Here is a 14,138-nt window from a genome sequence, read left to right as displayed (position 1 = left end):
CAAAACTGCATACTCAGTTTTGCTAAAATACTTACCTATAATTTATAAAAAATATCAACAAAAAATTAGAAAAACCCTCATAACTCGGCCAAAAATGCATGAAATTCAATTCGGAAAACTGTTTTGAGTTGCCTTTTCTATGCTTAACAAAACTGCATACTCAGTTTTGCTAAAATACTTATATATAAAAATGTGAACTTTACAACTCGGCCAAAAATGCACGAAATTTAAAACTTAGTATGCAGTTTTGTTAAGCTTAGAAAAGGCAACTCAGAACAGCTTTCCAAATTGAATTTCATGCATTTTTGGCCGAGTTATGAGGGTTTTTCATAAATTATAGGCATCTCACTAACTGCCAGTGATGCTCATCTAGCTATTTTGCTAAATAGCTCATAACTCGGCCAAAAACGCATGAAATTCAATTCGGAAAGCTGTTCTGAGTTGCCCTTTCTAAGCTTAACAAAACTGCATACTCAGTTTTGCTAAAATACTTACCTATAATTTATAAAAAATATCAACAAAAAATTAGAAAAACCCTCATAACTCGGCCAAAAACGCATGAAATTCAATTCGGAAAACTGTTCTGAGTTGCCCTTTCTAAGCTTAACAAAACTGCATACTCAGTTTTGCTAAAATACTTACCTATAATTTATAAAAAATATCAACAAAAAATTAGAAAAACCCTCATAACTCGGCCAAAAGCGCATGAAATTCAATTCGGAAAACTGTTTTGAGTTGCCCTTTCTAAGCTTAACAAAACTGCATACTCAGTTTTGCTAAAATACTTACCTATAAAAATGTGAACTTTACAACTCGGCCAAAAATGCACGAAATTCAAAACCTAGTATGCAGTTTTAAGCTTAGAAAAGGCAACTCAGAACAGTTTTCCAAATTGAATTTCATGCATTTTTGGCCGAGTTATGAGGGTTTTTCTAATTTTTTGTTGATATTTTTTATAAATTAATTATTTTAACTGCCAAATTTGAATTTGAATTTAACTGCCAAATTTGAATTTGAATTAAACGACGATCAGTGATGCTCATCTGCATCAGTGATGCTCATCTGGCTATATTTCAATATTGGGGGTGGCAAAAAATCGGGCCTTATGTCAGTGATGCTCATCTGGCTATATATTGCAATATTGGGAGGCATCAGTGATGCTCATGTGCATCAGTGATGCTCATCTAGCTATATATTGCAATATTGGGAGGCAATATATTGCAATATTGGAAGGCATCAGTGATGCTCATGTGCATCAGTGATGCTCATCTAGCTATATATTGCAATATTGGGAGGCAATATATTGCAATATTGGAAGGCATCAGTGATGCTCATCTGGCTATATATTGCAATATTGGGAGGCAATATATTGCAATATTGGAAGGCATCAGTGATGCTCATGTGCATCAGTGATGCTCATCTAGCTATATATTGCAATATTGGGAGGCAATATATTGCAATATTGGAAGGCATCAGTGATGCTCATCTGGCTATATATTGCAATATTGGGAGGCAATATATTGCAATATTGGAAGGCATCAGTGATGCTCATCTAGCTATATATTGCAATATTGGGAGGCAATATATTGCAATATTGGAAGGCATCAGTGATGCTCATCTGGCTATATATTGCAATATTGGAAGGCAATATATAGCCAGATGAGCATCACTGATGCACATGAGCATCACTGATGCACATGAGCATCACTGATGCCTTCCAATATTGCAATATATTGCCTACCAATATTGCAATATATAGCCAGATGAGCATCACTGATGCACATGAGCATCACTGATGCAGATGAGCATCACTGATGCAATTCCTAAAATTTGGCCGCTTCCCAAACTGGGGTAACAGGCGAACAGAAATCAGCAGCAAGCAACTGAAAACTGGTATAAACTGTTATAAAAAGTCCAAGTTTCGAACCATTTAGGAGCCGGCGCAAGTAAGCGGAGACTCAAACCTTTTGAATCCAAATAATAATTGGTATAAACTGTTATATTTCATTTTATGCATTTATACCTATTTGTTGCCGACAACAACAGCTTGATGGCAACAACAACCTTTTTACAACAACATCCCTAAAACAGCCCGTCCAAATTTCCAAAAATTTCCATGCAAATTGGCCGTTTCCCAAATTGGGGTAACAGGCGAACAGAAATCAGCAGCAAGCAACCAAAAACTGGTATAAACTGTTATAAAAAGCCCAAGTTTCGAACCATTTAGGAGCCGGCGCAATTAAGCGGAGACTCAAACCGTTTGAACGCAAATTTAGGTGTTATGTTACAACTGCACCTGGGCACACTGAAAACGATCGTCGTTATTTTTAAATTCAAATTTGTCAGTTAAATTCAAATTCAAATTTGGCAGTTAAATTATTTAAAAAAATTTTAAAAATTCTAAAAAAAATCGAAAAAAAATTTAAAAAATCGAAAAAAATGTTTAAAATGCAGAAAAAAATTTTAAAGAATTCAGAAAAAAAAAATTCAAGAAATTCAGAAAAACATTTTTAAAAATGCAAAAAATTCACAAAAAAATCCTAAAAATTCTGAAAATAATTTAGAAAAATCCCCAACCCAGATAAAATAAAAAACAAAAACATTTTGTTATACATTTCTTTTGTTTTTATTTGGTTTTTTTTTTGTTGTATTTGTTTTTATTTGAATTTTGTTTTGTTTGCTTTTTAATATGTTGTATTTAATTTTATATTATTTTATTTATGTTTAAGCTTACAACTTAAGGCATAAGGTTACAACTAAAACTTAGGTGGTAAACATCATTTATCATCGTGCCCTATTTGCATACATATATACTCCACATAATAATATTGTTGTCTACCTTCTTTTGTTTCACTTACATATCGCTTTTTATCTCTCCATTCATATTCTTGTGTGTTTGCTATTACTTTTTTTTGTTTTCCACATATAACTATATCGATTTTGAATTGATACAACAGAGAAGGTATAAACAAAAAGGGCGAAAAAAAATCAACAAATAAAAGAATTTCTCCAATATTTAGTGAATTTGAATTGTTGTTTTGTATTGTTTTTGTTTTTTTTCAGTGTGTGTGATTTTGCTTAAATAATTTAGGGCACAGCTTGTGGTGCAAACACTTTTGTTTTTTATTGTTTTACATCCATTAATGCAGCCGGCTTTTTTTTTGTTTCTTATTTATTTTACTTTATTTTATTTTATTTATTTCTTTTTTTTTGTAATTTCGCCCAGCCATAAAATTCGGTTATTCATAGTTATTTATTTATATATTTTATGTGAAAGTGCTCTCTATTGAGGATCGGGGGCTTGGTTGAGGGGTTTGGTGTTGGTGGTGGCGGCGGCGGCTTAGGCCGTTTCGTTGTTTATCCTCCAGTCGTTCATGGTCCTTTCCAGTCCGTCCCCCCCCTACCCCGTGTCCCCCCGCGGACCCCTTTTAGTTATTATGCCGCCCTGCCTGCCGCTTTACATACATTTGTTATCATATATATATATACTTGTTTGTAAAATTTTCTGTATATATATAGAATTTGTTTCATTTACTTTAATTATTTGTTGTAATTTGTTTAATTTCTATATATATATATATTTATATAAAAAAAAATACGCTTCCTGCTGCACTTAACTAAAACGTTCCAGCCAGCGAGTGGCATTTATCTTTACCTTTTGCGAAAATCTATATCATATTTATCAGTTATCGTTTATCGTTTATCGTTTATCTGCTGCTTCCGTTTAGCTTTAACATATATCCATTTGTTTGTTAATATTTTACAATGTTTTTTGTTATTTTTTTTGTTTGTTTTGTTTTGTTTTGAATAAGTCTTAGCGGTTTTTGTTGTTTACTGTATATATATATATATATAGATGTATATATTATTTTAGATTTTGCTTAGGTATTAAAAATATTAAATTTTGTTTGTTTGTTTATAAAAAAATAAGTTAAAAAAAAAACAAACGACACAAAAAAAAACACACGAATTAAACAGTAAAATAGCTAACACTAAACACTGCTCATTTTGTATAGTTTATAAGTGTTGTTGTTGTTGTATAAAAAAATATGCGTATGCTTGTATATATACTAAATACCACATATATATACTATATATATATATTGGGTGTGTATCATTTATATTTATATTATTTATTATTATGTTTACTTACAGCTTACATAATCCAAAATAGCATACAAAAAACTCGTATTTTGTTGCTTCATAAATTAAATTTAAAAAAAAATTAATAACGAAAGGGGGCAAAGTAGAGTTAAAAGTAAATAGTAGTAAATGGTAAATAGTAAATGGGTATCCGATACGATTGTTTATAAATGAATTTACAATTTATATGCTATATTTAATATATATATTTACTTAATTTGCTTTTGCTTTCGATTTTGTTTTAGTTTTTAGTTTTGTTTTCTTTTTTTTTTTCTAAGAACAGCCCAACAGTGTGTGTTTTTTTTTTATATATATTATTTCTTATGTTGCATGGTGTGTATTTTGTATATATATATATATATTGTGTGGTGTGTGATTTATCGTTAGTTTTTTGTATATCAACACTACCATTTCCAATAACTCAAGGAGGAGCCAGGTAGGAGCTAGAGTTAGAGCTGAGCTAGAGCTGGAAGGGTTTTTAAGGGAGTTCCTAGGACTAGGAGTAGGACAAGGACTTGGACTTAAACTTGGACTTCAACTTGGACATGAACTGGAACATATATAATTTACCGCTTTGCTGGCAATCAATCAAGGTTTATCGATTTTAAAACGATATACAAAAACAGGCTTTTAAACCTTGATTCTTTACTAGCTTTGAATTTTACTTTACTTTGAATTTTCTTAAGCTTTTTGGAATTTCCTTTGCATTTTCTTGCTGGAATTTTTTTTCTTTCAATTTTACTTTGAATTTGCTTTAGCTTGTTGCTTTGTTTTAATGTATTTATTGTTATTATTTATTATTTTTGAAGGTTTTTAAATGAAATAATAAATTAATAACATTTTTAAAAGATTTTTAAATAGAATTGCTTTTGAAAGTAAAAATTTAGACCGAAAAATGTAAAATTTGTAAGGAAACTTACACTTTTGAGCTTTCTTAAGCTCTCTTAAGTTCTCTTAAGCGTTCTTTTGCTTTCCTTCACTCTCTTTTGCTTTTCTTGACTCTCTTTTGCTTTTCTTGACTCTCTTTAGCTCTTTCTAGACTCCTAGCTGCTCCTCTCTTAATATCTATCCTCGTGTCTTGTCTTAATTAATATTTTTTTACATAATCTAGCAGACTTAGGCTTAGAGGCTCACCCGCAGAGGCTCAGTGTAGCTGCTGGTGTCAGTAGTAGCCCGGATTGCCGCTGCTCCCAGCATAATGCTCGCTGGCGGCGGCATAGTAGAGGCTCCTCTGCTGCTGCTGCTGCTGCTGGAGGTGATGCTGGTGCTGCTGTTGCTGGGACTGCAGTGGAGGCGGCGGCAGCACCGTTGATTGGTAATGTGGCTGGCGATGCGGCGACTGCTGCTGCTGTTGCTGCTGCTGCGTTGCTAGGTGCGTGTGTGACTGTCGCCGGTAGCCAGGATAACCGTAGCCTGTGCCGGTTGCTGCTGCTGCTGCTGTTGCTACTGCTATCGCTGCTGGCCGCAGATGCGACGCCGACGCCGACGACGACGCCGGCAGTCACAACTAATCCTCGTCGCTGAGTGCCTCGTACTTGGACGACAGCAAAGGCTTTGGTTCGCTGGCCGCCGCCGCTGCCGCTGCTGCTGCTGCTACTGCCTGTGCCTGTGCCGCCAAAGCAGCGGCTGCTGCCGATCCTATGGGTGGATGACCACCGCCTCCTCCGCCACCGCCACTGCCGCCTCCGGAACCACCTGCTCCTGATCCAGCACCTCCTGGGCCACCGCCTCCAACCACTAGGGATACACCACCTCCGTTGCCGCCGCCCACAGAGCCTGCTGCTCCTCCTCCTCCTCCGCCTCCTACTCCCACGCCGCCCAGCTCACTCAAAGCATGTGCTGCCTTGGTCTTGGCACTCAGGTGACCAGGAGGAGCCACTGCATGATGGCCACTGCTAGAAAGCTGACCACCACCTCCCAGTTGAAGTGACTGCGGCGGCGGCAAGCCTCCAGCGGCACTGGGCACCGTCAGAGCGCTGTAGGGAAAGGCATAGGTGCTGGGTGCATAGGATGCCGGCACGGGATGGAAGGGCGAGTGATGACTATTGGCACCCGCCGACACAGACACCGAGACGGAACCACTGCCGCCTGCCGAGCGCCGACCGCTGCCATCCACCACCTCGTACTGGTTGGGCGTCTTTCGGGACACACTAATCTCCGGCGGCGGTGGCTCCTTGTTGCTTCTGTGCTGCAGCTCCAGGGCGGCAGCATGGGCTGCATGGGCCGCATGCGCCACATGGGCGGCATGGACAGCGGCATGGGAGTGAGCAGCCACCAGATCGGCGGCCACCTCATCCTCGGAACGCACCTCCACAATGCGGTTCTTCACATAGCCAATATCGTCGCGCATTACCTCGGCAATGCGGTTTTTCACATAATTGTCTATGGTGGTGGCTCCACCGCCACTGCCAGGTGGTGCTCCTCCTCCAGCGCCACTTGCTCCTCCACTCCCGCCTCCTCCTGGTCCACCTCCTCCTCCGCCTCCTCCAGGTGGTCCTCCACTGGCTCCACGCTGATCTGGCGGCAGGGGCACTCCCACCCTTACTTGCGGCGGTCCTGGCAGAAAGTAGTGTCCTGGCTCACCACCTGCCGCTGCTGCAGCTCCCATCACCTGGTGTAGCATCAATTCATGGGCGTACTTACGAGGACTCACAGCCTGCGGCATGCGTATAATGTTGCGTCCATCTTCGCCAGGTGTGTTGGCCCGGCCACCGCCTCCTCCGCCACTGCTGGGACCACTGGGAGCTCCTCCTGAGCTTCCTCCTGAGCTGGAGTGATGCTGCTGGACATGATGCTGCTGCTGCTGTTGCTGTTGCTGCTGTTGCTGCTGCGAATGATGCTTGGCTTCTTCGGCCTTCTGTTGGAGGCGACGATTCTGCTTCCAGCGATCTGGCGGTAAAATGGGCTGCGCCTCCTGCAGGTAGGTCATAAAGGGAGGCGTGGGACGCAGGTGAGGATTCGAGCCATAGTCATTGGTGATTATCGAGTCGGTGAGCTCGCCAAAGGTGATGCTCTTGGTGTGCGTCTGCTGTGGGCTGGGCGCTGAGCCCGCCGCCGCTGCCTGCGAGGTGGGCGTCCTAAGCTGGCCATGCACAGACCGGGACTGCGAGGAGGTTGGCGGCGGTGCCTGCTGGTGTTGCTGCTGCTGCTGCTGCTGCACTACAGCTGCTGCCGCTGAAATCCTCTCTGAAATCCTCTCCGAAATCCTATCCTCTAGATCAATATTGATGACATTCGGTGATCCCGAAGAGGAGCTGGGTTTCCCATTGTTTTCCGCTGTCAGCAAGGAGACGGCACCACTTTCATGGGGCTGCTGCCGATGATCGCGAAGGTACTGCAACGGATGCATCACATTGGCTGGCGAGGAACGGGTGTTGCCAGAGCCAGAACCCGAATTGGAGCCACCTGAACCGGAGCCGCGTGGTGGCGGCGGTGGACCATGGCCAAAGGTGGGTCGAGGAAATTCACGTCCTGTGGTGCCAGTGGCATCATTGGTGCGACTAATCTCATGCTTGATGATGGCATCGATGAGGCTTTGGGCACTCAACTGGCCAGGGGCATCCTCCGGGGTGGGTCCACCATGGGCAGGACGATAGTAGCTGAAGGGAAAATCAAAATAAAATATAAATAAAATGAAAATTGATGTTTTTAAAGGCTTCAAACAAAATACTTACGCCTCTCGCTCTCGGTCTGGTATGGAGCGCGGCGGTCCTGTGTCTGGCACTGGTGCTCTGATGTAGTGTCCTGGCGGTGGTCCTCCTCCTGGTGCACCCACTGCTGTCACCACTCCTCCTCCGGCTGCAAACATACGCTCCATGCGCCTGCTATCACGCTCACGCTCCTCGGCCACCACTCGCCGCTCTCGATCCTGCTCGCGACGCTCACGCTCGCGCTCTCTCTCGCGCTCTCGTTCACGCTCTCTTTCGCGCTCTCTTTCGCGCTCTCTCTCCCGCTCGCGATCCCTCTCCCTCTCCCTTTCGCGCTGCAGCATCTCGCGATCTCTTTCCAGGGCATGATTATGCTGCTGCTGTTGATGCTGCTGCTGCTGGTGCTGCTGCTGCTGCGCCTGTTGCTGTTGATGCTGGTGATGCTGCTGCTGCTGATGCTGCTGCTGTCGCTGCTGATCTCTCTTGGCCTGATCCATGCGTCGCTGCAAATCCACCTGGGCGGCGGCATTCAGCTGCTGGCGGTACTGCTGATGCTGGTGCTGCGCCAGCTGCTGCTGATGCACCGCCACGGCGGCCATGTGCTGGTGATGTATAAGATCGCGATAGCGTAGATCATGATGGGCCACCGGTGGTGGTGGAGCCACATTAACGGCATGGGGTGGTGGTGGTGGCGGCACCGATGCTGGTGAGTTGGTTACCTGCTGTTGCTGCTGCTGTTGCTGGCCAGGATTAGCGCCTGGTGACTTGTCATCCTTTTGCGAGGGCACTGGCAATTGTGGCTGCTGGACGGCCACGTCCACAAAGGAGGCCAAGGCATCGTGGCCAGCTGGAAGGGGGAAACAGAAGAAGGAAAGGTTATGTTGGGAAGCTAAAGGTGGGTGGTGGAGGGGTGTATCCTTACCTGGAGCATATTGATACGGCGCCACAATGTGCATCCTGCTGGGCGGCGGTGCGGCTGGGGAAGGTGGCTTGGAGCCGGTGTTGTGACGCTGGATCACGCCCTGCCGCTGGGGTGGTGGTGTCCTATGGGGACTGGGAGTACTGGGAAAAGAAACAAAAATATAATAAAGTGAGATAAACTGATGCTGCTGCTTCTCTTCCTGCTCCTCCTACTATTCAATCTTCTCCTGCGTTTCCTCCTCATATTCCTGCTCCTTCTCTCCCTTACCTGTTAGCATGATCCGCTGGCGACGCTCGACTGGAATACTCCGGCCTTCCTCTTGGTGGCGGCTCCTTCTCTCCTCCGTAGACAAAGCCTCCTCCTGCACTGCCCACACTATTCCTTGGCGATGGCGACTCCTTGTCCGATCCACCACCGCCTCCTCCTCCGCTGGCACTGCTCCCACGCGACATGTTCCTCTGCTGCTGCTGTTGCTGCTGTTGTCCCTGCATCTGCTGCGATGTGATGTAGTCATGCATCACAATCTGGCGCGTGCTCAGCACAGGTGGTTCCACAACTCCGCCAAAGGGTGACCTGGCATAGGGTGAACCCACGGCCACACCATAACCCTGGGGCGGTGGGGCCTGCGGCGAAGATTGCTGCGGTGGCGGTGGCAACTGTTGTTGACCTCCACCAGCACCTGCTCCTCCTCCCTGCTGCTGGGCAGGACTATGACGCTGCTGCGAGGATTTGTAAAACTCGTAGGCTCGCTTGCTCTCCAAGTGATGCGGCGGCAGATGCAGCGGTGTTCCTTGAGTAATAGAACCATGCTTGCTTCCGCCACTTCCTCCAGGAGGACCTCCTGGCGGACCCGCCTCAGGTGTGGTCTGCCTCACCAAACCCTCAAACTTGGGACTCAGCAGCGAGGATGAGGACGAGCTTGAAGAGGCAGCGGCAGCGGCTGCTGCCACCGCTGCGGCGGCATGGACTATAATCTGCTGCTGGGCACTATTGGCCGGTGTTCCATGGGTTATGGAGCCACTCTTGACCAGGAGTTGCTGCTGCTGGGCGGCCACTGCGGCTGCTGCAGCTGCCGCTGCCTGCTGTTGCTGCTGCTGGGAGGGCGAGTGACCGTGTCCGGGATGCAAATGATGCGCCTGCTGGGGACTCAGCTTGGGTGGTGCCTTGGACACACCGCCGGATGCATTGCCTCTTCCCGAAGCCGGTTGCGCCGGCGGCGGTTGTCCTGGTCGAGGTGGCATCTGTCCCTGTCCGGAGATTGAAATGGGCAATGGCACTGGCACTGGCTGGACATAGAGTGCTCCGCCACCTGGGGCTCCTTTGAGCACGCCATGAGGCGGCTGGGCGTATAGATACGAGCTAGGAGCTGTCAGCGAGGGCACTGTTACGGTATCCCCTCGATACATGGCCGTGGAGCGCACTATGTGCTTCATGGACATGCTGGGTGGCGGCGGTCCATGATGACGTTCTGTGGAGGTTGAGGAACTGCCTCCTCCTCCTCCTCCGGCCGTGTGCGGTGAGTGTCCATCGCGTGGTGGCTTCTTGATGCTCAAATCCAAAGTTTGGGGCTCTGGTTCTGGCTGGAGCTGCACTTGCTGGGGATGCTGACCATGTTGCGGATGCCCTGGATGTCCTGGATGCGAGGATGGCGGCAGCGGTGGCGGCGGCTGTGCTATTCCACGTGGCGGATGAGCTGCGGGTACATTATAGATGATGGTCTCCGGGGGAGTGGGCGTAGAGTGACTGCTCTTGGTTCCACTGCCTCCTATTCCTACTCCTACTCCTCCTCCTGCTCCTCCCTGCTTCACCACTGGCGTTATGGTGGCCTTGTCCACCACATTGCTAGCCGAGGCTGCCGGATGACCCATTAATCCTGGCGGCAAACCCACATTAAAGCCAAGATGTGGACTAACCACCGACAAGGTGGCCAGGCTATCGCTGGTTCCATTGTTGTTAGAGCTGCTGGAAGGCGGCGGAGCCACTGCAGCGGTTCGGCTTTGTAGCTTCTGCACGGAGGAGGAGCCATGCGGCAGGCCTGAAGAGGCTTGTGAGGGGGGTTGAGGTGCTCCTCCTGGCTGCTGCTGCTGCTTGAGTATCCCTGACGAAGGCGACTGCTCCTGGCGATATTCCCTCACAATGGTCAGCTCCTTGCGTTCCAGATTGTTGGCCGCTTGAGGGGATTGACTTTGGCCGGGAGTAGACACCTGTTGCTGTGACTGTCCTTGGCCCTGGCCCTGATGATGCTGCTGTCCTTGTCCCTGGCCTTGACCCTGTCCCTGCTGCTGCTGCTGCTGTCCTCCCTTAGGCTGCGGTCCCTTGTGCTTCAAGGAACGCTCAATCACCGAGAACACGCAATCCTGGACATTGTTTACCGCCTCCCGACGCATGGCCATGGGTCCATTCAACGCCTGCTGCTGCTGTTGCTGCTGATTCGTGCCGGAAGCCACGCCTCCTGGTGGCTGCAGTCCACCCACATTGTTGTGACCATGACCATGGCTATGAAATAGCACCTTGGGACTCTGGCGATTGGCTGGCGAGTTTTCATTCTCCTCATCCGCCGTCTCGGTGGCGGAGGAGTCGTATTCCTCGCTGGTTTTTTGCTTTTTAGGCGCCTGTCCTGCAGCCGGAGGGAGCAGACGATCATTGTCATTGGTGGCTCCTGATCCTGCCGTGGTTTTGCCACTCATCCTGGTGGGCGTGATAATCAAAGGTGTGTCTCCCCGAGCGGATGAAGTCTTGGGCGGTGGTGGCTGCGGCTGAGAGAGCTGCTGCTGTGCTCCAGTTGCTACTGCCGACTGCTGCTGCTGCTGCTGCTGGTGTAGCTGGTGATGCTGCTGCAGGTGCTGCTTGATGGAGGTGAGCGACTTGTGACGCTGCAGATTCTCTGGACTCTCCACCGAGGCCGTGTCCGAGCCACCCGGTTCCCGTTCATCACACGAGGAGGTACTCACATCCGTCTCATCGCCGCCACTGCCGCTGCCCGCACCACCACTGGAGCCATCGGTGAGATTCAATTGGGGATCCAGCTTGCGACGGATGCGCATCAGGCAGGCGGAACAGCAGCGGGTGGCATGCGGCGGTATCTGGAACTCGGCCATCACCGGATCACGGACTTCGGGCGCCAGCTCAAAGAGACGGGAGGGAATGTTCCGCAGGCGTTGGGCCCGATCCTTGGGATTGGGGCACGTGGGCAGTGGACAGTTCGGGTAGCGACTGCGCACCGATTTGCATTGGCAGCTGTTGCAGACGCGAGCCCCCGCCGGTATTGTCTCGTCGGGAATTCCATACTGCTGGCCGCGACCCTTCTTCAGGGGGCGGGTGCGGGGACAGGCCTCCGCCTTGCACACAAAGCAGCTGGCCAGGCGATCTGCAAGGAAGGAAAAGAGAGCATGGGTTTATTTTTATGTTTTTACAAATATATTATTTTAGAAAATATTATTTTTCATGCAAAAAATCAAAGGCCAAAGGTCAATCACATCAATTACTATCACTAATTTTCTGGGTCCTTTACCCTAAATCTGGACTAGAAGCCCTTGGGAATTATAACCTTTGAAGTAGGAAATAAATATTATTTAAATATTTTTTTAACTATATTTTTTAAATATATTTTTTAACTATATTTTTTAAATATTTTTTTAACTATATTTTTTTTTAAATATTTTTTTTAAATATTTTTTTAACTATATTTTTTTTAAATCTTTTTTTTTATTTTTTTCACACTTTTCTTAAATCATTTTTCTTAATAATTTTTTTTTAATAATTATTTGTTAGTTGTTTTTATATATATATATTTTTTTTTAAATAATTTTTTTTAACTAATAAATTTTTTTTTTTAATTTTTTAACATTTTAACAATTCTTTACAGTTTAAAAAATAACATTTGTTTTTAAATAGATTTTATAAAAATGTGAAAAATTAAGTCTTTATTTCGATTATATATATTTTATAAAAGATCATAAATTTTCCTAAAAATATACAATTTTTATGATAATTTTTGGGAAATGTAAAATGGGGTAATAATCATAACTCGGCTGAAAATGCATTAATTTCAAAACGGAAAGCTGTTCTGTGCTAATTTTTAATAGATTAAAAAATCTGTATACAAAATTTTAAATTTTAGGAAATAAAAAATTTTGTCAATTTTTTAAAATTTTAATGATGTAACCCCTTATCAAATTTTGAAAAAATTAAAAAAAAAAAAATTTCTTTAAAATATGGCTAGAATGATCCGCATTTTAATGCTGATCAAGAATATATATGATTTATAGGGTGGGAAATCACTCCTTTAGGAGAATCGGAATAAAATTAACCATTTTCTAACCATCTAAATATGAGTTGTTTTCTTTTTTTTTAATTTTATAAATATAAATATAGTATATATATATTTAAACATAATCCATAAACCCTGTAATTACAAATTGCTTCATCATCTTAATTCGCTTAACGCTGATTTTTTGCCACGACTGTAAGCACAAAAGTTATGCAAACACATTAAAAAATGCGATTTAATTAAAGCAACTGGTCAGGCAAAGGAGGCAAAAGGGGAGGGGGTGGTAAGGACGACGACAAGGACGAGAATGGGGATGAGACCGCTTTCATTAAGCCACTTAACAAATAATGAGCAGCAGCCAATTGAATATTTTAAAATGCTTTCCTACCCAGCAGCTCCCTTCTACTCTACAGAGAAAAGTACTGAAAGTCCTTGATAATGATTGCTGATGGTTGAGAACAAATAAATTGCAAGCTAAAGGATATTATTCTAAATATATTCTTTCTAATTAATATTATTAATATTATTTTTGATCCTGAATTAATCCTTTTTTCAAGAATATATCTATTATTCCATCAAGGAAGTATAGATTATTATTATACACCCAGAACAACCCTGACCAAGCGGGGAAAACCAACCACCAAAAACCAGGACTCTACTCTGTGTTTGTCTTAGTTTTTGTTGTTTTGCCACTTTAATAATTTTACAATTTTAATGATGTGCAAATAAAGTGAGCTGGCAAACAATTGCGGCATTTAACCAAAATCAATGTAATTAAAATGAAAACGAGGAGGCAAGTAAAGAGGAGGTGGTAGCCCCCATATTTTGCAAGTAAAATCAATCAAAAAGTTTTAAATGTCAGCGCGGGGAAGAACCTGCTTTTGCTTCTTGCTTTTGCTTTTTACTTCAGCTTTTTCCTACTTCTGCTGACCAAATAAAGAGCTCTTGTGCCTCGTCCTTCTTGCCTTTATAAATTTTATCCTCTTGCGAATCTCGGCGGAATATGAAAATACATCAAAGTAGCCTCGCTTTTCTCCATATTCCCATTTCCATTTTCATGTCCAAGCAGAAGCGGAAAAAAAAACGATGAGTAAAAATGCTTTTTGAGCGTTAAAATTTTAATAAGCCACTCATTTTAATTTTGATTGTTAAGCGG

The 14,138-nt window shown here is 44.5% G+C and overlaps 1 protein-coding gene across 2 annotated transcripts in view; it reads right to left on the bottom strand.

Moving 5' to 3' along the window:
- Positions 1–3,046: 3,046 nt before the first annotated feature.
- Positions 3,047–14,138, bottom strand: part of Smr (nuclear receptor corepressor smrter) — a 57,109-nt gene continuing 46,017 nt past the window's right edge. For both annotated transcript variants that reach the window (XM_041774718.2, XM_070288072.1), the window contains exons 6-9: positions 8,980–12,079; positions 8,713–8,852; positions 7,818–8,637; positions 3,047–7,742 (exon numbers count right to left, since the gene is read on the bottom strand). In XM_041774718.2, coding sequence (XP_041630652.1) covers positions 5,651–7,742; positions 7,818–8,637; positions 8,713–8,852; positions 8,980–12,079 — 6,152 coding nt within the window. In that variant the 3' untranslated portion in view covers positions 3,047–5,650. The remainder of the gene's footprint in view (positions 7,743–7,817; positions 8,638–8,712; positions 8,853–8,979; positions 12,080–14,138) is intronic.

Source organism: Drosophila kikkawai, chromosome X (genome assembly GCF_030179895.1).
Source record: "Drosophila kikkawai strain 14028-0561.14 chromosome X, DkikHiC1v2, whole genome shotgun sequence".
NCBI classification, from domain to species: domain Eukaryota; kingdom Metazoa; phylum Arthropoda; class Insecta; order Diptera; family Drosophilidae; genus Drosophila; species Drosophila kikkawai.
This window is presented reverse-complemented; position numbering and strand designations above follow the sequence as displayed.